The sequence below is a fragment of the Alosa sapidissima genome, chromosome 11 (assembly GCF_018492685.1).
Source record: "Alosa sapidissima isolate fAloSap1 chromosome 11, fAloSap1.pri, whole genome shotgun sequence".
NCBI lineage: Eukaryota > Metazoa > Chordata > Actinopteri > Clupeiformes > Clupeidae > Alosa > Alosa sapidissima.
Window position 1 is genome coordinate 29,284,459 of NC_055967.1, and position 25,597 is coordinate 29,310,055.

The following is a 25,597-nucleotide window of genomic DNA, read 5'->3' on the forward strand; positions in this document are numbered from 1 at the left end:
TGTGTGTGTGTGTGTGTGCATATGCTGGCCTTCTGGTCAGCCCTGTGACCGACTGGAGTAGGGGCCTGGGGAGACTGCACAGGCGGCTGCCCTTTTGGAAGGCTCACAGGGAGAGGCGGCTAGAGTTGAGTTTCCTCAGCTGGATTAAGTGTGAGACTCATGTCAACATGGTGGTCTGCACAGGACTACGCACTACTCACCCAGAGTGATGGGCCTGGATGGGACACACACACACACAGCAACTTATGCATATGGGACACACAGAAATCCACACACACAAGCACGTGCAGAAACACAACAGTATATATCACGTCAAACACACATGAACATACATGCGTATAAAAACACACACAAACTACATATTCTCACACCGAGGAAACTGCACAGATTAACATCCTCACACACACACACACACACCGCAGAGGTGTTTTCAGGCACATCTGGAGCACACGCATTGGCCTCCAGCCTGAGATTTGTTGTTCTTGAGGTCTGATGTCCTCTCCTCTCCTTTTCTCTCCTCTCCTCTCCTTTTCTCTTCTCTCCTCTCTTCTCCTCTCCTCTCTTCTTCTCTCCTCTCCTCTCTTCTCCTCTTCTCTCCTCTCCTCTCCTCTCCTCTCCTCTTCTCTCCTCTTCTCTCTTCTCCTCTCTTCTCTCCTTTTCTCTTCTCTCCTCTCCTCTTCTCTCTTCTCATCTCTTCTCCTCTCCTCTCCTCTCTTCTCCTATCCTCTCCTCTCCTCTCCTCTCTTCTTCTCTCCTCTCTTCTCCTCTTCTCTCCTCTCTTCTCCTCTCCTCTTCTCTCTTCTCCTCTCTTCTCTCCTCTCCTCTTCTCTCTTCTCATCTCTTCTCCTCTCCTCTCCTCTCCTCTCTTCTCCTATCCTCTCCTCTCCTCTCTTCTCTTCTCTTCTCCTCTCCTTTTCTCTTCTCTCCTCTCTTCTTCTCTCCTCTCTTCTCCTATCCTCTCCTCTCCTCTCCTCTCTTCTTCTCTCCTCTCTTCTCCTCTTCTCTCCTCTCTTCTCCTCTCCTCTTCTCTCTTCTCCTCTCTTCTCTCCTCTCCTCTTCTCTCTTCTCATCTCTTCTCCTCTCCTCTCCTCTCCTCTCTTCTCCTATCCTCTCCTCTCCTCTCTTCTCTTCTCTTCTCCTCTCCTTTTCTCTTCTCTCCTCTCTTCTTCTCTCCTCTCTTCTCCTCTTCTCTCCTCTCTTCTCCTCTCCTCTCTTCTTCTCTCCTCTCTTCTCCTTTTCTCTTCTCTCCTCTCCTCTCTTCTTCTCTCCTCTTTGTGTGGAGCAACAGTGCTGATTTTTCCATTCATGCTCTCAACCCGAATCACATCGGGTTCTGCTTGGCATAGGGATCTCCTATTGTCTCAGCTGTTACAGTAATAAACTACACTGTTAAAGAGTCTTTACACACACACACACACACTTCAGCGTCTGTAACACATTGGTGTGTCTTCTCAGGAAACGAGAGTCTCTTTCTCATCTTTTCCCTCACACAAACAAAGGCACGCTTACACAGAAGCTGAGGCAGATGTTCACCCCTTGACCTTTGCCGTAATGACAGAGTAAACTTTAAGGTGGTCCAGTCAGGTGCCAAGAAGCTGAAGGGAGCACCTTAAATAGTACAAATAAAGCAGTGGAGACCTGTCGGAGTGTGTGTGAGGTGAGGGCCAATATTATAAATAAACTTTCACCGTCTTAAATAATCTCAGAAGTGGCCTGAATGGTGATTATTATTATCATATGCTGTCTTGCCACCCATGAGAAGTCTAATAGCTTAATGATAAATGTATCCCTGGTCAAGTTAGTTCAGACAGAGCTATTAGAAAATGAGACTTTTCGAAACATGAGAGATTAGGAATGTGACGTGTGTTAAGTGAGGCGGTGTTTGTGAATGTTTTGGTGTGGTCCCTGAGTGAGTTTGAACTCCGGGTCGGGCGGAACCAAGGTTTGGTGTGTGTGTGCATCTGTATGAAACCATGCACTCAGCAGCTGGGAGCCCCAGCATTGCAGCATCGTTTTTTTTGGCGAGTGTGAAATCTGGCAGCGGACCCGCAGCGATCGAAGCCAACTGGTGCTCAGTCGACCAGCATGGTAATTATTTGTGTAGGAATTTTTTAAGGTCAATGGAACAATATCCCTGGGTTTATTTCTCGCTTGCGGTTATTCCACTTGAAAATGATATTTTCACGGTACGATCTACACATGTAATCATGTCCTTTACTGTGTGTGCTCATGTGTGTGGGTTTGACTTGGATTTATTTTGCTAACCTCCTGTCACAGTTTTCACAGAAGGGACGGGAAAAGATAATTAAACATGTGTGTGACAATAGGGGAATTGTGATTGCAGGCCTGCAGGGTACATGTTTGTACTCCTTAGCCCCCTTTTGTACACATTGTAAAATTGAACAACCAGAAGTAGCCCTGGAGAAATTTGTTCCAGTAGCTAATGTGAGATGTGGGGCTTTGTGGCGCGAGGGCACTTCCAGGTATTCCCTTCACTTCTTCCACATTTGCACTGCAGACTTAGCCTAGAAATCTACAAATCTACAAATTACATTTGCTGCCAGGGCTAGTCTAGCAACTCTCCGTTGGCTTGTGAGCTCAAAAAATGTAACTTCTATCAGGCCAATCAAATCGTGTATAGAGTCGGGCTTAACATAATGATTGATGGCAGAGTTGCAACGGTTTGGCTTGAATTCCCTGCTACTTGAAAACAAATAAGATGGATGTTGCTGTTGGCGAACAGTGTGACATGAGTTAAGCTTTTATTAAGTTGGCAAAAGTTTGAACTAGCCAACTAGCTCCGCTGGTGGGAAACGCATGGGACTCATAGCGCTGTCCTATTGCGTGCAGAGGGAATTTGAAAGACAACCGATTATCCCGCCCCTCGGACTGAGCACTGCGAACGGTGAGTGCCCAGACCCTACATTTTAATGTGGGTCTGGCTCGTCAGGCTACTGCAGACTGGCATGAACATGCCTCTTCTTTTGTTTTTACAACCATATGTTTGTTTGTGTGTGTGCATATGTGTGTGGTGTGTAGTACATGCATATAACACATTTATTTAATATACTCACACCTCAACAATACCATCTCTGCACAAACAAACACATACACACAAACAAATACACACACACACACACACACACACAAACACATGCTTTCTTATAAAAGCAACAATCTTTCAAGAAAAAATTAAACAGAGGGCACAGATGACTTGCACCACACTAAACCACCGAAGTCTCTGCAGCATCTGTGCACCAGAGAATGACCATGGCCACACTTGGCTCATAAGGCAGCATGTAACCTGCCAAGCGCCCATGCACGTATATGCTTCTGTGCAGACTGGTACATCCATGCTATGACCCACATGCTCTACACATGGGTGTGTGTGTGTGTGTGTGTGTTTGTGTGTGTGTGTGTGTGTGTATGTGTGTGTGTGTGTTTGTGTTATGCGCGGAGTAAACAGGCCCTCGCCCGCCCCCATGCACTGTGCGTCGGGGGACTGGCAGCATTCCTTCAGTGGGTAATGATGTATAAAACTGTGAGCCAGCGAGACACACAAGTTGATTAGCGGCTAATGTTCCTCTCAGCATTGCCATCCATCTTCATCACTGGCCCCACCCTCCCGCACCACTGAGTGTGTATTTGCACAACTGAGGTTGGTTTATGTAGAGAGTGAAAGTACATAATAAACTCAAAAGATTAAAACCCCCTTTGGAGCGGGGTGGTCAGAAAAATGGCACAGTCGAGGAAGCGGGTGGTGAACTGATTGCACATGAAACGAGACCGATGACACTTCTCTAAGCATGGCAGCATCTCTCTCTTCTTCTTCTTTCTCTTCTCTCTTTCACTCTTTCTCTGTCTATTTCTTTGTCTCTTTCTGTCTGTCTCTCTCTCTTTATCTCTCTCTCTCTCTTTATCTGTCTATTCTCTTTGTCTCTCTCTTTCTCTCACTGGTTGTCTGTGTGACCTTTTTGATCACTTTCAGAAGAGATTTCAACAGCTGAAGCTGTCTTTGCACTGAAAAGTTACAGATAGCTTCCACCACTACACTGCAGTTTTTTTTGTTTTTTTTTCTTAAAAGCTGATTTGCTACCAAAAAAAAAAACCTCATCAAAGGTTTAGTTAGAACTATTAGAACCATTAATTTACTGTCTTATGCCACTTCTTGACATTTCATCATTAAAGGCATTTCTAGTTGTGAAAAAGTAAATCCTTTGGGCTACAAAATCTTATTTATTTAAATTTCACTCTTGGCTTGATAAAGAACTTATGAAGAAACATTTTTAAAGAGAGCAATATATCTCTCACCGGACCATAAGATATTCGTTGCTTGTCTAAAATAGAAACGGAATGTGTCCCCACAGCCACCCTGCGTGTGACCCTTTGGGTCCATCCATGTGTTGGAGAGGCACTGCATGGGACTGGGACTGGACTCTTATGTGCAGCTCAGCTTCCTCACTAAATAAATGGAAATGAGTGATGACCTCATCACTGCCGCGGGCACTCTCATAAGCACGTCTCTCCCTGTCTCTCTCTTTATCCGTCTCTGCCTCTCTCTCTTTCCATCTCTCTCTCTCACACACACACACTCTAAAGTATTTATTTCTTCTGTGAAATAACAAGAGGAGAGAAGAGAACAATAACTGTAGATATGTTTTGACTATCTACTAACATAATCAACACTATCATCTTGGGGCTGACAACTGCTGTAACAATATTTATGATCTGGTAGCCATTTTGCCTCATCTTTTCCCTGAGCTTATTAAAGAATAGCATAACAGGACATGGATAGATGTATACACAGCAGAGTAACATGAAGCGTGGACAGTGTATATAACATGAATTCTAATGGATATCTGTCGCACTGCCAGAAGTATATAAAGATGAGACTTTGGATTTGGATTAGATTCAGTCTGATAATAAGTTATCTTTTTTTTAGAGACATATAGCGTGTACAATATTTTTTGGTTTATTGAAGTGCATTGTATTTTGTCAGTGGGTACCTTTTACTATAATTCCAAATATTATCATGTACAGAGAGGATTACTTGCATTGATTACAAACAGTATACTTGTATTTTCTATGTATTTTTTTTCTAATTATTTATCCGTTGATTGTGATTTCTAACGTGCTGCTCAATGATTTCTGTGAACTGTTGCTTAGAATAGATTCACATAGCCCCGGTGACTTTTGCAGCAGAATAATTACATTTGATCACAAATAAATACCATGACACCTTGATTTTGTTTCTACCTGAGAAATGTGCCCATACTTCTAAAGAGTATAATTTGTTCCATTTAAATGAATTTAAACTATATATTCACAAGTAAGTTTGTTATGCAATGCTACTGTTATATAGTGGCAATTTGAATGCAATGAATCGTCAATGTAAAAATGTACTGAGACCTATATGCTCACTGAAACTGATCTCATACTGTATTGAATTCCATGTGCATTCAAAGCTTAGTCCTGAGCACTAAAAATTATCAAGGCTCGGACAGATGTTCACTAATGATAGAGGCGGGCTGAAGGATGCAATCTCTGCCTCTTTGAGAAACAAAAAAAAAGAGTTTGCAGGATGACGTTTTATTTACACTTTCAACAGAAGAATCCTATACACAGGAAATGCTTGTGACTTGTAAGTTCCTCTCCCTCAAATGTGGGCAAGTTTATTTATTTCCAGCAGCATTCCTGGTTCGTGCTCTCCTCATCGGCAGTGTGAGGTCTCTCAGCCTGACTACAGCCCCCCGCTATATATAGCAGTGGAGGGTTTACATGAACTGAAGGCTTTACAGTGAGGCTAGCAGGCCACAACACTGCAAACCCTCTAACATGGATGTGATGCACTGTCTAACTTATAATAGACAAACTTGCGAGTTATGGTGAACCAACAATAAAAGAGATGTACTGTAAAATGGGGTTGATCTCTCCACTGGTATCATAAAAGAGTCAGGTTTCATATTGTGGTTTTTAACAGGAAGATAATTTGTTTTCATTAATCATGGAACAAAATATAGCCATCAACTCTCTCAAATGGAAAAAAATCCTCTTTCAAACAAATGTCAGCACTAATTACGGTGAGAGCATGGGGAGGGTGAAGGCCTTAGTCTAAAAACCCCACGGGCACTACCTTTGAAAACGTCCTTTGAAATATCCCTCTACTGTAGTCCTTGAAAAGTCCTCCTAAAATACTCATCTTTTCATAATACACATTTCGGTACATTTTTGATTCTGGAATCTTCAGTAATTATTTGTTAACTGTGTTTTATTTTTGCTTTACTTTGAGATTCTTATCACTCTGTGTTGATATCTGACACACCATAGATGTATAAGCAGTCCTTACCAGTGACAAAGAGCCACTATTCTCAACCTTTTCAACATTTTTATTGGTATCTGAAAAGCAGTAACTCCATGGTCAAAACACTCTGTCGGATGAGCATTTGGTTCAGATGTGAACATAGGCTTTTTAAAAGAAATCATCTATATTTGCAATGCAAGGAACCACTCGTATGTTTCAACAGAGGTTTGAGTGAGGCCTTTTCCAGGGATACCTACATTTTAAGGCAACATTTTTTACAGATATACCCCTGGTGTGACTCCACCCAAAAATAAAAAATAAAAACCTGACAGATGGGAACTGACAGATAATTTTAGAATCTAATTGTATAACATGGCTCTGCATCCTTTATGTAATGTCCAGTGGCTTATTCAAACACTTAAAAAGGGGTGAATCTTCCACTGTGACACATCTGTCCAAAAATGGCCCTCAAAAGAACCTAGCACATTTATTATTATTTTTGGTGCCCTAGTATGTGTCACCAACTAAGGTAACTAGGGCACCAAAGTACAAACCAAGTGCAGAACCTTGGAATGACTCTGTCTGGAGTTGCTATTCCATTAATAGAAATGGCAAAGATCAGAAAAAGGCAGTGCGGTTTAATATTATGAGCTATAATATTTTTAATTCCGCATTTTCCCAATGCAGTACCTTCAGTATATGGGGTTGGGAACCCATATGTCTTCATTTAAAACTGTTATGGCAAACAAAATCACAGTTTATATCCATAGGAATTACACCACACACTTAGCTTTCAAAACACATTCAGAATTTAGAAGTGGCTAAAATGGTAGGCATATACTTAATCTATAAACAGTGAAAAGCATAGTGGATAAATGGAAAGACACATTGACACGAGAACAGTCCACAATGCTCTCCAAAATGTTTCTGTGGATTAAGCTGCTCAATAGGTTTGATCAGGAATTATTTTCCCAGGTGAGACTCAACTGAGGTGAAGGACGTTTTCGGGACAAGTGAGAGACAAATAGGAGCAGAGTGGAAATCCCATCGAATACAACCGCGGGTTGCGCGCGCCAAGTAGCACAGAAGAGGTAAGCGCGTGACTGCGCGTCTCCAAGCAAGGCGCAACGGAGCTCCCGAAACTGCACCTGCGCTGGCTTGTCGTGGCTCTTTTAGATAATATGTTCTCTATGCTGAAACCGTTGGATTTCTCTGTAGTTTTAATGGGATTGAATGAAGGAACGCACAGGTTGGAATCTGCTTCGGAGATAAGTGCACTTCTCCTTGAACCTAACAAGGCGCTTGAATCCTTCTTATCGGCAGTAACGGGGCTTCGGCTCTCCGTCTCGCCCGTGTGGGCTGCTGGAGCGCCAAGCCTCGCTGCCTCCTGCCATGATGTACTTGCATCTGTAACATGAGGATTCGGGACTGCGGGGTGACAGTCCTGAGACGAGCCTGTCGGATGATATTTGCTGTGTGCGCTCAAATCTGGGTAATGAACTGATGCGTTCTGTTGAATTTGAACCCTATTCAACTCACCAAGGACTGGCTTCATTTCTTCATTTTTCTGTTCTTTGTGTTTCTTTCCTGAGTCTCTGAATGTCCTCTCTCCCTGAGGTGAATCCTCGCGCGCCGCGTGCGTACAAGAGTCCGTTTTAGGAACGCAATGCTGCTGAGCGACTAGGACTTTACTCCTCTTATGGCTCGATTTGGCGTCCCCCACGTCTTGGCCTTTGGACTTTCTTTTCCTCCGCCTGTAGTTCCCATTCTCGAACATGTCAAGACACTTCGTATCAAGGGTCCAATAACTGCCTTTCCCTGGTCGCCCTTTTTCCCTCGGAACTTTGATGAAGCAGTCGTTCAACGACAGGTTGTGTCGGATCGAGTTTTGCCAGCCCTGCTTGTTGTCATGGTAGAAAGGAAAGCGGTCCATGATGAACTGGTAGATACCACTCAGAGTGGCACGCTTCTCTGGCGAGTTTTTGATGGCCATCGCAATAAGAGCTATGTAGCTGTACGGAGGTTTCTGCGGAGGCTCCTGTCGAGGAGAAGCAAACCCCAAAGTTGGAATCAGCCCCCCGCCCTCACTTCCATACACATAAATCAAGGATGAATTGGAGAGAGAGAGAGCCGAGGAGGGCACACCGAGCTGGGGCACTCGACTGTGGTACAAGCTCATTACTACTTAGTCTCGCTTCTTCCAGCTGCGAGTCCGGAGGGTAGAGCCCGCATCAAGAGCTGCTCCTGCAAAGACTGCGAGACTCCTGCCGCGTTCCGTCCTCATGAGTCTAAAATGTTCAATAATTGTTGTACGTTTGCTGTTTTATGTTGACTTAGCTCTGGAAAATAAATTGTCTATGATAAACACTCGCCGTGTTCCCAGCCCACCCACATTAATTAAAATTTCATTGCCGAAAGCCCCGGCTCTCTCCCCGCGTGTCCCTAGCGTACCAGCCAATGGTGTGCCGGGTTATTCCCTCATTTGTTTATAGAATTAGTCTGTTGATAAGTCTGCCCACCCAAGTTGAATCAAGCTGTGTTTATTTGGAAAAATTTCCGGGCACCCAATACATAAACGTACTGATCTGATGTTTGAAATATCACGTCCACCCTTGACGCTGAAAGTTGCTCGCACAGAGAGAACAAGCAAACACGACAGAGCTCTCACTAGGAGATGCTGTGGGTTACTTAAAAAGAAAACAAAGTATGTGAATGGAAAATAACTTAAATAATTTCACTCTATTCAAGATGTTAGTGTCCCAACCGTCACAGAGCCTTATACTTGTTTTTTATTTCTATATATTGAATTTAGGCTATAATTAAGCTTTGGGCATTTTATCGGATTTTTGCATTACTGACTTTATCTCTGTTATATTTTGTCTTTCCGCAGTCATTTGGGAAGAGACCAACCCATGCAGATGTGTGTTCAATCGCCCCATATTGTCCACCGCCTCCACAAACGCGTGCAGTAAAAATTCAACAGTTTTAAGAGTTTTATCAACAATGCCGTCCAAGAGCAGCTATTTCCATAAAAGGGGGATTTGGTGGGATGTTAGGGTAAACTATATTATTTGTAGATACGTGCATGATGCTTTATATTATGTATTTTCCTGTTTAGAAGAAAACGAAGGATTATAACAACTTTACAAGTGCACACAGCTGGTCTGTGCTTACATTACCAGTTAGGCGGTTTCAGTGAATAAACTCTGCATCTTTCCCGGGGTTTGAGTGTTTTTTTTTTTTTAACAGGTCATGGGCGATTATTTATAAAGAACAAAGCCCCAAATTGACTATGCTGGGCCATATGTGCAAAAGAATTCATTTTAGCCTTACTTCAGACTAAAACCTTTCTGTGTAAAGTAGTATAGGCCTACTCACACAGGTCTTTACAAGCTTTCAAATGTCACCAAAGAAAATGAATCAGACAAACTATGATTTTGAAGTTGATGTTTATTTATTGCTTTCTTTTTATGTTTGCTGTTCTAATTAAATACGAAACTGTATGTGAATTTATGCAGTTTCTCCATGATAGTGCATTTATAATGCACCTTAAATTACCCTTACAGTCTAATTGCCTTAAATAATGTGGATTTATCTATCTCTCTCTCTCTCTATCTATCTACTCAGCCTCATTAGTATAGAATTTTAGAAAGTTAACTCAAGATTCAATCAAGATTCAAGAAAAATATCTTTTAATTTTAGAAAGTCTTTTTTTGAGAAAGTTGATTAAATTAAATAGAAGAGAACTTTCAAATGGATTATATGTGGCTTGCATGGCTTGCAACAGACAAGCAAATAGTAAGACAAAAACAGGTGGCACTACACATTACAGTTTTTCTCAGTCGCTTTGGTGCGTTTCTCAAATCAGAATGAAAATTCTCATAGCTATTAGTTCAACCTCCACAACATTTAGTCATTTGTACACAGCAATTTCTCCTTCCTCTGAACAAATTGCAAATGCTTTCGGACATGTATCAGTTGCTTTCCTACAATTCTCTGCTGTTTTATAAACATTATCATTTGCTTATGTCATGTCAGTCAAAATGAACTATATAATTATGGATGCTGAATAGTTGTTCCCAATTAAACAAATGGTCTTCATTTCATTGCTTAAGTCATTACATACAAAATTGTTGAACTAGTTATCAAATTCTGTGACAATGCTGTAGAATTGCAAAGAGCATATACAGTAAAAATGTTAAACGTACGTATTCAGTGTCTTGTACTCACTTACTCCCCTAAGCAATGTGTAACTTTACTGTAGTTTTCAAATGGCTGTAAGTTGTGTATAGTGCTGTCTTGAGCATGTTCAGGTAGTGTCACCGAGTTCTGACCTTTTTTTGCATTGGAAAACACTGAGAGAATAAACTGCCATTATGAAAACATGACAAAGCCATTTGACTATATCTTGTTCATAAACGATTGGGTCAAGACTTCTCATTTTGATGACAGTGGCAGTTTCATTGACATGAATACTTGTTTTTGAGGAATGGACTATCCATTTTGAGCAAGTGACATGCTTTTGCAGGTTATCCACTAGGTTTTGCAGTTTGCACTAATTGTTTTGAGAAATACACTAACTGCTGTGCAAATGTTAATTGTGATGTGAGAAAAGCACCAAAATGACTGAGAAAAACTGTAAGAACAGGTTGTGTCAATGTCTGTGCAGGAACTTATTAGCACTTTGCAGAATTAAATGGTAGCACTGAAAGAGAGCACTGATGATGACTTTAGCCAACAGACTTGTGGGCATCTCTCTCTCTCTCTCTCTCTCTCTCTCTCTATGTGTGTGTGTATGTGTGAGTGTGTGTGTGCGTGTGTGTTGATGTATGTGTGAGTGTGTGTATGTGTGTGTGTGTGTGTCTGTGCACGTGCATGCATGGCTGTGTGCACTCATGTCAAGTTAGGCCACTTGGCCGTTTCCCTGCAGCCCTGATCAGATACAGCAACAGCAACATCCATTATGGTCCATTTTAGGTAAAATACATTTGTGTGACCAATTTCTATAGAGTTATTTAAAAATGTATGGGAAAATCACTATTATTACAAAAAGGGCCAACATTACTGGGCATGTGTTTGTGGAACTGTCAATTAGCCTATTTGTCATTGATCAAATAAAGAAACAAATAAAAGCTGTCTCTTGTTAGGTCCTCCTGGTAAGCTCAGGCCGGGCTCCTTGCAATGCTGCAGTTTGTTATATTGAACAACTATGCAGCTTGCTGACAACTCAATAAAAAATGTTTTGTCAACAAAACATGAAACAGTTGAATTGGTTCCCTTTTAATCATAAAATCATCAACCCTCTGACACCATCCATGCCTCCCTATAATAACCACTTTTTCTCAAGCACTGGTCATTTTTTTAAGGCCGTGGTTGTAAAAAAAATATCTAAGTGGGAAATTGAGATGTATTAGGCACATCTGTCTTTCATTTCAGAATGTCAATGTGTGTTGTTTGAAAAATATTTTTGTCAGATTTACTATCAAAAGTAGGTCTATTGTCCTGGCACTGTAGGTCACCTTGTTTCCTCATCAGCCTCTAGCATGTTACTGTGTTTCCAGTATCAAAACACTTAGGCTAATTCCATTTTCATTGGATTTTTAAACAGAAATTCAACTCATAATTTGATGTAGCCTATCCACCCATGTTATACTTTTTCATACTGTCAACCAGACTGCTAGGCTACCCTACAGAGGTCAAAGTGAGCTTGCTGCTAACATCAGTTGACTGTTGAGAAGTTTACATTTTAAAACATTGTTGCAATTACTTTGCTACCTGTCTATGCTCTGGGTGGGTGGTCGACGTCCGACACATTCTCTTTCTTGGTGGCAGGCAGGATAGAGGTGAAGTGGCCGTGTTGGTATCTAGTATGGACAAACATAAAGTAGACCTAGTAACTTCTGGAGTAATTGGTCTGGAAGGCTAACTTTTTGCTCAGGCAAGACGCAATTATTTTCGTGCAATGACCTGTAATTATAGGGCGGAGCTCTCAATCTTGAGGATCATAAAAAGCAATTTCCACCTATTTTGAACAAACAGAAAATGCTTTGCTACATCCTACTTGTCTGCTATGATTTTAACATTTTCAATTGCTATGTTGGTCGAAATGCTCTGGTCCCATGCTGAATATGTCCTACCCCATAAAATAAATAGGCCATATTTCCTCGTTTGAGTCATTATATGTAAAAGTATTGAACTGGTTGTCATAACTAGTTATGCTACAGTAAATCTGACTTACAGTGGTTCACACCAGGGGTTCACACAGACCACATAGCCTACTTTGGAGAATCTGCGTTGCCTTGCGCAATATTGATCTGTAACAAGAACATACAAAAGTCATGCTCTCTTGCTGCTCTCCGAACAACCCACTCTAACTCCAACTGTTGGTAACAAACACTTGCAATAAGCGCCATCGACCAGCTTAGGCTACTTCAGAAGCGATTTATATTCCTTGATATTCTATTTGTAGTGTGTTGTTGACCCAAAATCGCTACACTCCATGTTGTCTTGTTTGACAGCTTTTTGAGTTCTCACCAAATATTCTGGTGTTCTCCAAAATATCGACCATCAATCGACCATGTTATGTATGGCCAGCCCATGGCATGACACAGGTAGGTAATCTTCGTGAAAATGACGAATCTGCGAATGACAACATCTGGAGCTCTAGGTGGGCAGAGCCCATAGACAGTAAAGGCAGAGCCAGAGCTTTATTAAAATTCAGTGACGTAAGCAATCCTCACCAGCCAACATGCTTTTTAGCCAAACTGGAACACGGGATGTCTCTGTCGATTCTTGTCTGGGACCATGAAAGCCATTTGCAGTATACATTCTGGACCAATGAAATAGCTTAATCGAACTTGTAGCGATCCGGTAGCAGTGCGCGATGCGTTAGCCTGTATTTCAACACTCAATGTGGTATGTGACAAGACAATAGTTAATGTTTACTTTCTAGCTTTTGGCAATTAGCTGTCGCTAGCTCATCGTTCTAGCTCGCTATCCAGCTTCCCACAGTGACACACAAAGGTGGCATTTCAGTAGTTTAAGGCAATGGTAATATTAACATTTAGTTTGCACGCGTAAAGTTAAACAGGACACTTGTATGACAGCTAACGTGACAGTGTCAGTGACAAGTTGAATTGCACAATGTCAAGTACTCCCGAATCAAGGCGTGTCGGCTCGGTGGTATCAGACCCACAGCATTCCCGGAAGATTCTGACGGCCCTTCGATCCTTCCAGTTAGAGCAGTGTTTTCAAGATGCAGTTTTGGTAATCGACGACGAAGAAATTCCTGTCCAGAAAAACATACTTGCAGCCGCCAGTCCATACATAAGGTATGTCCTAGAAAGGGCGTGTGTTTAATGTGAGTGAGTGTTGAGAGATGGCGCAGAGATTGCATTTTGTCCTATTCAGACGTGATTCAAAGAATGTGCTTGGTTGTATCTTCATCTTGCTGGCAATTGTCACATGGTGGTGATGAGGGTGTGACCAGGTTCTCCACTGGCTGCAGGCTGTTGCATCTGTATGCAAATTCTAATCTGTGAATGCAAATTCTCACCATTCCGATGGGACCATACATATTTGAGTGTAATGTACACTTTACTGCTGTTTAAATACAATGTATAATATATTAGTATGGCACTACCAGTTGAAATGTAAGAAACTTGTTCAAGTCCATCGTGACTGGATTGAAATGGTGACTGGAAATTCACTGGAATGCTGACTGGTTCTTTCTGTGTGTAGGACCAAGCTGAACTACAATCCACCTAAAGAAGATGGTTCGGTGTACCGGATTGAGCTTCAGGGTGTGTCTAGCCCCATCATGAAGCAGATTCTGGATTACATTTTCACTGGCGAGGTGTGTGTGTGTGTGTGTGTGTCCATGTGTGTCAGGGCTTGTCGAGACGTGTTACTCCTTGTTCTAGTCACTTGCAGTGTTTTACAACTAGTAAGAGTAGGCGTCTATTCTTATGTATACACTTGTAGATTTGCATCGTTGTTCTGGGTTGTTTTTGCTGTATCACAGAAATGAAATTCCACAAACTTACATTACACTTACAGAGTGATCTTTACTCTAAACACTTACATTTGTGATTTTGTCCTACACTTACCTCTCAGTTCACATGGTGTTAAAAGTCTTTGTCCCAATGGTCCTCTGTCTCCACCACCTCCACCACAGGTGTCTCTGAGCGAGGAGACCATCCAGGACATGGTGCAGGCGGCCGACCTGCTGCTGCTGACCGACCTAAAGGGGCTGTGCTGCCAGTTCCTGGAGAGCTGCATCGCGGCGGAGAACTGTGTGGGCATCCGGCTGTTCGCGCTGCACTATTGCCTGCATCACGTTCACCACGTCGCCACCGAGTACCTGCAGACGCACTTCCGCGACGTAGCCGCCAGCGAGGAATTCCGTGAGCTGCCCCCCGAGCGCCTGTGCGAGCTACTGGCCATGGAGAAGCTCAACGTGGGCAACGAGAAGCATGTGCTGGAGGCTGTGGTGCGCTGGCTGAAGCACGACCTGGAGGCCAGGCGGGTAAGACCACCAGTGCTTGGAGGCCGCCGATGCTGTAACCGTGCTATTAAAGTCACGCTACCCTCAAAAGTGCTATGTGTAGTTTTTAAAGTTTGAAACATTCAAAAATAGAAATGGCAATAAAATGTGAAGAAATGGGGTCAGCCCTATGTTCCCAAAGCCCTGTGTTTGCACATTTCTAAGATTTTTTTTTTTTCACTGAAAATTAGTCTTAGTCTTAGGCTTAGGGTTAGGGTTAGGCTGTGGGAACATAGGCACACTCCCGAAGAAACAACCGTTTTGATGTAAAGTCAAAAACACCTATGCTCTATGTTGCCCAGATATCCACTGACTAAAAGTTAACATGCAAACCTGATAGCGCTGGGCGGGCCTGTTCTCTTGTAATACCACTTTTGACCTGTTGTAGCACTGAATTAAATACAATGCAGGTCAATGGAAGAATGCTGTGTGACTGTGTTCAAGACAACAGGGATCTTACAGAATTACACATAGCTCCTTAAAAACGGTCTTCTTTAATGCCTCGGTGAAAGGCCTTTGGGTAATAACATTATACCTAATAACATTATACCTCAGTGAAGGGTCTTGTAGTTACCAAGTTGTTACCCTCAATGACAAAATACCAAGCTAAAAGGGTTAACTTAGACATGGCCATGGATTCCTTATAATTATATCTCCAAGTGACAAGATGCCTTGATGAATGAGCTTTGGACCTGTAACCGGAGGGTAGCCGTGGCCCACTGGTTAGCACTTCGGACCTGTAACCGGAGGGTTGCCGGTTCGAACTCCGATCAGTAGGCACGGCTGAAGTGCCCTTGAGCAAGGCACCTAACCCCTCACTGCTCCCCGAGCGCCGCTGTTGATGCAGGCAGCTCACTGCGCCGGGATTAGTGTGTGCTTCACCTCACTGTGTGTACACTGTGTGCTGTGTGTGTTTCACTAATTCACGGATTGGGATAAAAGCAGAGACCAAATTTCCCTCACGGAAAATTGAGTATATATACTTATACTATACTTGGACCTGTACCATTGACCCAGTGCTGGGACAGTAATCTTCCATAAAAAGAAAACTAAGCTTTTGGTAGTTACCACAGTCTTACTCAGACGTGGTCATTTATGGCCTATTATTGCATCTCAGTGTGTAGTTTATACACTTGTCATCAGACATGCATTGTAACAATTTTCCCTCATACTATATGCTCTTATGGAGCTGAACAGCAGGATCTGGATAAGTTGAGAACAGCACACAAGAGAATAATGGGCTTTATAGGGAGGGAAATGCTATTCCCTCTGAAGGCCCTCAGACTGTGTCTTAATCATTTGATGTGGCATACTGTATGCCCAAGTTACCACAGTGGCTTATCTTTGGAGTGCACCAAAATACAACATATTAAAAAGCTGGATGTTCTGCTTGTGGTTGAATTTCACAATAATTGTGTTGAAGGATACAGTGTCTGTGGTTTCTCCGCTTTTGTAGGTGAAGACAGTGGTTTAGTTACTCTGTGTGTAGATGTTGCCTACAGTATATAAACTGCACACTTCAGGGTTGGCGGCACAGTAAACCTGACTTTTGAGCCTGTGTGAAAAATGGTGTGACGGTACTTTAAATGCCAAGACAGTGGGCTTGATCCCTGCCTAGGGCAAAGGCTGACATTCACATACAGAGAGTCAGGCTCACACACAGTAAAGCTGTTCTTCACACACACACACACACACACACACACACACACACACACACACACACACACACACACACACACACACACACACACACACACACACACACACACACGACACCTGAGATGGCAAGCACTCAGCCCTCAGGTATTTCACTGCATAAGCTGCACACCTGTGACCACGCACACACTCCCACCCTTTTCTTTCATCTGAAGTTAATTTAGCCTGACTTCAATTAAGGCCAGCCTTCCCAGTCAGACAGGTGGCTTTATGATGGACACTTACACCTCAAACTGCATCCCTGGGCAGCCAGTTCAAAGAAAAACATACACATAACAGAACATAAAGATACACCTGTAAACATCTTCCTGATTGGCTGAGTTATAGCATGAATTAGAAGCTAAACTAATGGGCTAAACTGATAGTATGTAAAGCTGGTTTTGTGGGGGTTTTATGTTTGAAGTATGTCTAAAAGTTAATGTTAATGTGGATTTTTCTGTAAGGCTCATTGAAAGTTGTGGAAACTTTACAAAGATGTTCACATTTGAAACTTTTCTTGCCTACCCTCAGTTGTGCACAAGTCAGAAGACAAGCAGGACAGGTCTTCAAGGATGTCAGTAAAACACGAGAACACTACACATGTGAATCAGAACTGAACCCAAGGGAGTTTAAAGACCTTAATCTAAAGACAACTGCCAGTCAAGCATTCTTTACTCCTGTCCCCGATAGTCTGCCTGTCCGGCCGTCTGTCTGTCTGTCTGTCTGTCTGTCTCTCTCACATAGTGACAACGGTCTGTAGTCCCCTGATTGCTCTTGTTCTGATAGTGTTCCTCTCTGCCCCTTCACACCCCCACCCCCCCACCCCCTTCTTTCTTGCAGGTCCACATGAAGGAAGTGATGTCGTCGGTGTGGGTGCAGGGGCTGGATGCAGGGTACCTACGAGATCAGATGATGGCTGACCCCCTAATGAGGGAGGTGATCGGGGAGTGCTGCAGTGACGCACTGGCAGGGAACAGCCAGCAGGGGGAAGCCATGCTCGCCGCTTTCAAACCGCGGGGCTACTCTGAGTGCATAGTTACTGTAGGAGGAGAGGACAGGGGGTGAGTACACAGAAACACACATACACACACACACACACACATCTGTGCATAGTTGTATTTCATTGAAATTCGCATGCTCTCTCTCGTGCTGTCTCACTCACACACAAATAGACCTCCACATACAGCCAAATGTCTTCTGTGAATTCTGCTGCTCTCTTTTACTCATAACCACACATGTGCTCACAGTCTCACATACACACAGACACAAACACACACACACACACATACACACACACACATAAAGAAGTTTGGAGTGAAATCTATTGTCAGAAGTTCGGCTTGCGTCATTTATCAAGTCACATAAAGGCCTCATTGTGTCACGATTGTTATGTTACTGAATTACAAACAGTAAGTCACACCATGACATTTACAGTCACATGCTCTGGCTTCCCACAAAGGGAATGTTTCCAGAGAGTCTGCAATCCAAACTTAAACTGAAGCTTGCTCTATCTTGCTGTCGTTCTTTCTGACAATTGCACAACTAAAGGTGCAGTCAGCGGTTGTATGCAATTTCAAGCTATTCAAGCATTTTTTGTCACATTCAGCAATCATCTCACAACCGCTAGTTGCTCATTTCGTCAGTACACTGTAAAAAAGTGGAGTTTCTGTAGAAATACTGAAGGGAGGGGTGAGCTACCTCTCTGGTGTGTTTCGTTTGGTCCTTGGTTAAAATATAATGTACATTGTTTTGGACAAAGGCGTCTGCTAATAAATTTAAATCTAAATCTAAACATAAACAAACACGACTTCCTGTACAATGAAAAAATTGATATTTAACTATACACCACTGGTTGCTACTGCCTTGGTTTTTTGTTTCAGCTCTTGTTTATATATTTGTATATCACACAGCTGGGAAAAATATCTCAACATAAGATGCAAGTAAAGTAAACTGTGCACTGAACACATTGTGCAATGGTGCAGCAGTTACACAACTATTGAGCTGCTTTTGTTATGAGCTTGCTCCCTCCACCCAGAGGATATGACGTGTACAGTGATGAACATGCATCACTCTGTGTGCTAAGTACCCCACACTCGACAAGACGGGGATAACCAGTCCTGATAACCTTGATAAAAATAGGATGCCTCAATGAAAGGCCTTTGGACCTGTGTGCGGTTGATGCAGTAATGTCCTCAGTGACCAGCTCCTCAAGGTCAAGGTGAAGGTCTCTTCAGTAGCTGTGAACTCAGTGTGCTAATGATTCAAAATGACAAGATGCCTCGATGGCAGGGCTTAGGATTTGTGTGCCATGCATGACGGGGATGCAACAGTATTTTTTGCCGTCAGCAACTGAGGGCAATGCAGTGGGATTTGGGAGAAAGCAGAGAACATGATGTTTTGGAAGAATATCTGATTTTAATGATCAAAAGGAGAAAGGAAGAGAGAAACGTCAGAGGGTGTATGCCAAGGGTGTCTGGCTGGGCAACTGTCCAAAATGAGTGCTACTATGAAAACATGAATGAGAGCATGCATGTAAAAGCATTAGTGTGTGTGCTTGGCTGTATGTGCTCATGTACTTTGTTAAAGAATACTTGAATAAATATATATGTACATATAGCCTACACATACAGTAAGCGTGTTTTGTGTGTGTGTGAGAGAGAGAGACAGTGTGTGTGTGCTTAAGTGTATGTGTGCGCGTTTAAGTGTGTATGTGTGTGCGTGCACACATGCCTGTGTGTGTGAACTGAACATGTGTGAGTCACTGCTGTGGGACCGGTGCTGCTGTAACTCCTGCTTCCTATTTCCTGTTTACAGCACACGGAAGCCTCTGCCAGTGGTGCGCGGCATGTGCCCCCTGTACGACCCCAACCGGCAGGTGTGGATCGACCTGGAGCCTATGAGCGTGGGCCGCGTTGGGCATGGAGTGGTCGCAGCAGGTCAGTGACTGTCAGTGCGTTTACATGACACTCGAGAAACTCAAATTATTGTGTTAGTCCGACCAAAACCGTGTAACACACTCAGTTAATGTGATAGAAGCTCGCCTGACCCCTGCATGTATACACTTGTTCTGACTCAAATCAGGCTGTGTGACAGTGTTTGTGTCCATCCCTGTTCAACCTAAAGCCTGATTTATGCTCACTTTTCGTATGAAATCGATCCATTGATGCATTTTGTCCATATCTGTAACCTTGAAGTGAACGATGTCTATATCCGCGGCATTTTCTAACGTTGCACATAAATGAGCCTTAAACTGTCCTAACAAATGCCAATGAACATCATCAAACTCCAACATCCTGTAGCCAGTGGGAGTTGATGATTGTGTGCTTAAACCAATGGCCAGGCGTTTCAGTCTAAAACTACTAAGCTAGCGACGTAAAAGCCTTGTATAAACATTTGTTGTTTACATTTTTTGCTGGGTTTACTTGTCCTTCATGTCAACATTTGGCATCAGAATAAGATGACACAAAACTAGTTACCTATAAAAACAGCGCTAAGTATTTACCTATAATAAGTTTTTTTTTTTTTTTTTTTTCAAACTGTTTAAAACATTAGTGCAGTGTAAATTATGTATTACTCCTCTCATTATCTCAAACTCATGGCAGCCACCATAAGAGTGTAGACCATAAGAGTGTAAGGTAGGCGTTTGTTTGGCTAGTGTGAAAGAACCTTTAACCAGTCCCCTCCAAGGCTCTGAGTTACATTTTTAAGTGTCTGGTTTGAAAAGGCATTTCCTCCGCACCTAAAATGCCTGCTAATCTCATGGAAGTCACCCCTTCAGCCATTACTTAACTCTCTGGGCCCATTTCCTGTACATGGATTAAGACTAGTCGAACCGAAATTAATATGTCTACTGAAAAAGAGATTTTAGTCCAGGACTGCTCAATCCATGTTCAGTAACTCAGCTGTTTCTTTTGGTTCCTGGGAGATGAATGGAGGTCCATTAAATCTGCTAATCAAGCCTCTCTGGGTCAGACATGACTTCATCACTTTGAGACAGAAGTATACGCCTGAAGACAGGTTGGAGAACTTGGCACAGCCTATGGCCACAGGCTGTTCTAGAATCTTCCTTCAACGTGACAAGACCACCACTTCATCATTCACAAACTTCAAATCATCAGGCCACGCTTTGAGCTGTGACCTTATAAGTCCGTTGGATTTGTTTAGTAAATTCAATCTCATTTAGCCATCAGTCCATTCCTCAATCACTCTCTGGCCAAATTTTCCTACAACGGTCTGTAAATGTTGTTGTTGTTGTTCAGTTTATGTCTGTTCTAGAATACTGGCGTTAACCATCATAAAAACCTTCATGTCAGAAATCAGAACTCCATTTCTTGAAAATCTAGCGACATAGAAAGATGACAACTCAAAAAAAGAATCAGTTCTATATGTATATGTCCAACAAAAAAGTTAAAGTATTGTCTTGCCTGAGAAATTATTTATACTCTTATGGGTGTGAAGGAGCAGAGGTAACATTACCAACTGACAATTGGTCGACCTGGAGTCGATTCCCGCCTTTACGAGTCTGTGTTGCTTTGGATCAAAGTGGCTGTTATATCAGTTAACTTTAGCTTTAACCTTTTACACACATCTTCAAGCCCCCATCACCCCCTGTCCCGTCCCCGCCTGATGCCTCCTTGCCTGTGCCTGTTGAGGTGTCCATGACCTTGGCAACCTTGACAGGGATAACAAGGAGGTGGACATCACCCATTTCTTGCACTTCTGGTTAGACACAAACTGCATTTTGTTGTCTTTGTACTTGTACTCTGCACAATGACAATAGTTGAATCTAATCTCATCTAATCTAATGTATCAGTCACCAAGCCTGTGCCTAGTGTTTTGAGGAATGTAACTTTCTTTCCTGTGGTGTGTGTGTGTGTGTGTGTGTGTGTGTGTGTGTGTGTGTGTGTGTGTGTGTGTGTTTGTTATCAGAGGGCTACCTGTTTGCAGTGGGTGGGATGGATGACACCAAAACCGTGCTGAGCAGTGGGGAGAAATACGACCCGGAACTCAACACTTGGAGTCCCATACCCCCTATGAAACAGGTAATGTCATGGGAAACAACATACACCATTCAAATAGGTGACAATATAGCCTATATCAAACAACATACCCCCTACAAAACAGGTGACAATATACCCTATATAAAAAAAGGTAACAATTCGCCCCCTATGATACAGCTGACAACATACCCCATATCAAACCGATAGCAACATACCCCATATCATACCGATAGCAACATACCCCATATCATACCGATAGCAACATACCCCATATCAAACCGATAGCAATATACCCCCTGGCACAGGTGACCACACCACATACCATACTTTAAGACCGGTAGCAGACCTCATCCCAAGAAGGGTATGGTATAGATGAGCTGATGTATGGATGCTGTGAGGTTGGCTTGGTACACTGTCTATCTGGTGCTTTTTTGTTTATTTATAGTAGTTGCCCACTAGGGGGAGTAGGTCCAGCACATTCTGAAATCTCCCACAACATGGCTGCCATCTGTAGATGTCATTATGTAGATGGCCTTACCTACTAATAACTACTGTTAAGATATATGCCGTTAATACCGTTAATATATAAATATATATTTAACTCTGTATAAATAAATGTTACCTTTTATTTTATTGGAAAGATGATGGTATGACAAAATGCATTATATTTTTCTATTAAATGTAAGATGTGAAACTGTGGCCACATTTTCCACCAGGTGTCAGTAATGTGCTGTTTTAAGATGTAAACTCACTTCTTGTGTGTGTGTGTGTGTGTGTGTGAATGTGTGTGTGTGTGTGTGTGTGTGTGTGTGTGTGTGTGTCTGTAGGCTCGTCAGCACTTTGGTATAGTTGAACTGGATGGGTTGGTATATGTGCTAGGGGGAGAGAGTGAGGATTGTGAGCTGCTCACCGTGGAGGTGTATGATCCACACTTCAACACCTGGACTACACTTCCTGATATGACCATGGTTCGTAAGGTGTGTCTCTCTCACTCACGTTGTTATCTCTCTTCATCTCTCTAGACAAACACACACAAAAACACAGACACATGCATACTTGCATATGTACACACACAAACACACAGACGCATGCATACACATACACACACACACACACATACACACAGACACAGACACACAGACATGCTGTACACACACTGTATACATGCCATCAGGTCTATCACTCACACTCTCCTGGTGTTGTGTGTACTGATGATCTGTTGTCTGTAGATTGGCTGCTACGCCACCATGAGGAAGAAGATCTATGCCATGGGTGGAGGCTCATACGGCAAGCTGTACGACTCAGTGGAGTGCTACGACCCTAAAATGCAACAGTGGACTGCCCTCTGCCCCCTCAAAGAGAGAAGGTACACTCCACAATGTCTGCTTAAGAAGGTGATCAGACAAGACGCGTTTTTTGCAGTGAGGGGCGTCTTTTTTATGTTGTTTCGTAGGCTATTGGCAGTAAGCCAGGGGTGGGCAAACTGCGGCCCGCGGGCCGGATCTGGCCCGCCAAGCACTTTCATCCGGCCTGCCGAGCATTTCATTTAGTTATCAGGCTGCTCGCTATTTTTTTCCTGCGATAGGGACGACGTTGGTTAGCTTTACTGCAAACTGCTTTTCACTCTCCTTAGATAATGTTTACAATGTCAATGTCAAAACATCATGTTAAATAGAGATAACATCATGTTAAACTAAGTTAACTCTTAGTTATCTCCTTTGCAGCAGATCTAACGTGAACATTATGCAATCCATTTAATTGGGAACGCGTCTGCACTCACAAGAGGGAGAGAGAGCCACAGGTTCCAGCTGGCTTGTGATTGTTGATAATTGATATCTCCTTCTTATAAGAAAGTTTTAAAAGGAAATCATGAAGGCAACAGTAGTTCCCACTACTGACCATTTAAAAACTGTAAGAGGGCCCAGCCGTAGGTACAGCACTAGCCATAGCGGAGCAGGCAGAAGATCATTGAGAAATAAACGTGAAATAAACGTGAATTAAAGCGACTGTCTTAAAGCGACAGTGCACAATTTATACATTTGTTAAACAGCATAAAATTAGCAGTATTTTTAAGCAATTAATATTTTAAAACAAATACTTTTCATACTAAATTATAGGCTATAAAAAATGTATTTTTTTTTTTTTATGCGTGTGCCGTTGGGGGGGGGGGGCAGTAAGCGCTTTGCGCGCTGCTTATGCGCCCAGAGTGCCTCGCGTTTTGTGGGCCTGCTGCGCTTCGCATTTTGTCTAATTGAAAAACGTTTGACTCAAAGCGGAAAAACGCCCAACGTCATTCTCGTTTTTATGAAAACATATAGTGCACCTCGTGCTTTACAAGCGGCAAAGCAAGTCCTGTCTGATAGCACCCTAAGGCAGCATTTCCCAAACTGTGTCCCGTGGTACATTGGTGTGCCATGAGGGCTGCGCAGAAAAGAAAAATTTGAGTTTTCATTGTCCTTGATGATAATAGTTCGCATCACATTTCGCATCACATTTAATGACGTTACTTTCTAAATCCACCTGACCATTTAAATCTGGATACATTTTTGTTTTGCACGTTTGCACCTATAGATACTGTTTTTATTGGTCAGGGTATGTTATCCCAAAGTCCTTTTAGGCAAGTCCCTCCACTCGGCGGGCATTTGACAACACTTTTTGGGCACTCGTCGGGCATCCATTTCGGCAGAAATGCGCATGCGCAAGGCTTCACGACACCAATCTTGCTCCAGCGGCGAGATCACAACACATGATTGGCACGATGTCTTCACAACACACCATATGATTGGCTCAATGTATTCACATCACACCACATGATTGGCTCAATGTATTCACATGTCGACGTTTTGCCGAGGAAGGGGTGGGATATGCGTAGACAACGGCCATATTGGCGTGACAAACTAGCCCCATGCATTTCTATGGAGTATTTTTTGAGTGCTGTGTCTCCACATTAGAAAGTCTGGTTATCCTCACATAGGGCTGCACAACAACATGGCAGCATTCAGAAGTAGCAAAAGATTGTTCGCTAATGACTGCCATTCTGTGTATAGCCGAATAGCAACTGGTAAATATTTACTTTCAAAGGAAGGATTGACCATGAACCTTTTGTCGTGCTGAATAGAAAAAATGAGAGAATTAAAGCGGTGAGCAGTAGGCTCAGTCAATTCTTAACATTAACGTTATGTGTCAAAATACAAGCGTTTTTGTTGCGTTTTTTGGCAGCATGAGGCGTGGGATCAGGCAATGAAAAGCAATAAACCTGTTATATTGCAGCTTTTGTTATATAATTAATGTCATGGCGGTGTGCTGTAAGATTTTCTCATAGTAAATAGAGTGCCACTAGAGAAAAAAGTTTGGGAAATACTGGCTTAAGGAACAGGAACAGTATTCCATACAAGGTCATCAAACAAAAATGGTGGTGGACTTGCAGTGACATTCTAACAGTGCGTAAAGATCCAGTGTTTTTTAACACGTCTGTAAACTTTGTAACCTTTATGCATCGGATATGGTTTAGTTTCACATGAATCAGTCTATGACAAACACAGAATCATAGCCTTTGGGGAAGTGATGATTTTGCTATATTGGAGTATATTCTTCTGTTTGGCTTTTACAATCAATACATCAGCACCTAATGCAATGGTTATTTACAAGAAATAGAGCTATTCAGAGAATTGATGTGATGTTAGTAATGATGGGATTGCCCTGTATGCGTGGTATGCGTATGACGAAACAAGTCCTCACTCAGGTCCTCATTTCAACACCCCTTCCCTGTTGGCAGATGTGTAAATGGAAACAAAGGAAGTGGTGTTGTTTTGCGTGGCTCTCTGTGACGCGCTGAGTGAGACTAATCATTATTAGAAACAGCTCGTCTCTGAGGAGGGAGCAGTGCTCCACAGAGATATGACAAATCTCTGTGCAACACTGATGTGGAATACCTAGAGATTGGCATGGGATACTTTCCATAAGATCATCTCTCAATGCAAATCAAACTTGCTATTAGTCAAAATAGGCCTATGGGTTGCACAAAACATGTCCCTGAAGCTGTTTGCAAAAAAATCC

General features: G+C 42.6%; 2 protein-coding genes and 1 long non-coding RNA gene across 3 annotated transcripts in view; 1 reads left to right on the plus strand and 2 right to left on the minus strand.

The window, feature by feature from the left end:
• LOC121723360 lies at positions 1–12,926 on the minus strand. Its single transcript, XR_006034937.1, has 4 exons — positions 12,836–12,926; positions 12,540–12,615; positions 12,077–12,165; positions 1–214 (listed from the first exon to the last, which is right to left on the minus strand). It is a non-coding gene; the product is annotated as an uncharacterized LOC121723360 (long non-coding RNA).
• Positions 6,436–8,696, minus strand: foxl1 (forkhead box L1). The gene has a single exon (XM_042108951.1). The coding sequence runs from the start codon at positions 8,478–8,480 to the stop codon at positions 7,284–7,286; it is 1,197 nt and encodes a 398-aa protein (XP_041964885.1). The 5' UTR covers positions 8,481–8,696; the 3' UTR covers positions 6,436–7,283.
• gan (gigaxonin) overlaps positions 12,689–25,597 on the plus strand; it is a 21,362-nt gene continuing 8,453 nt past the window's right edge. The window contains exons 1-8 of the mRNA XM_042108942.1: positions 12,689–13,632; positions 14,042–14,156; positions 14,478–14,828; positions 17,382–17,602; positions 19,356–19,477; positions 21,471–21,583; positions 22,369–22,518; positions 22,771–22,907. Of these exons, the coding sequence (XP_041964876.1) occupies positions 13,445–13,632; positions 14,042–14,156; positions 14,478–14,828; positions 17,382–17,602; positions 19,356–19,477; positions 21,471–21,583; positions 22,369–22,518; positions 22,771–22,907 (1,397 nt within the window). The 5' untranslated portion in view covers positions 12,689–13,444. The remainder of the gene's footprint in view (positions 13,633–14,041; positions 14,157–14,477; positions 14,829–17,381; positions 17,603–19,355; positions 19,478–21,470; positions 21,584–22,368; positions 22,519–22,770; positions 22,908–25,597) is intronic.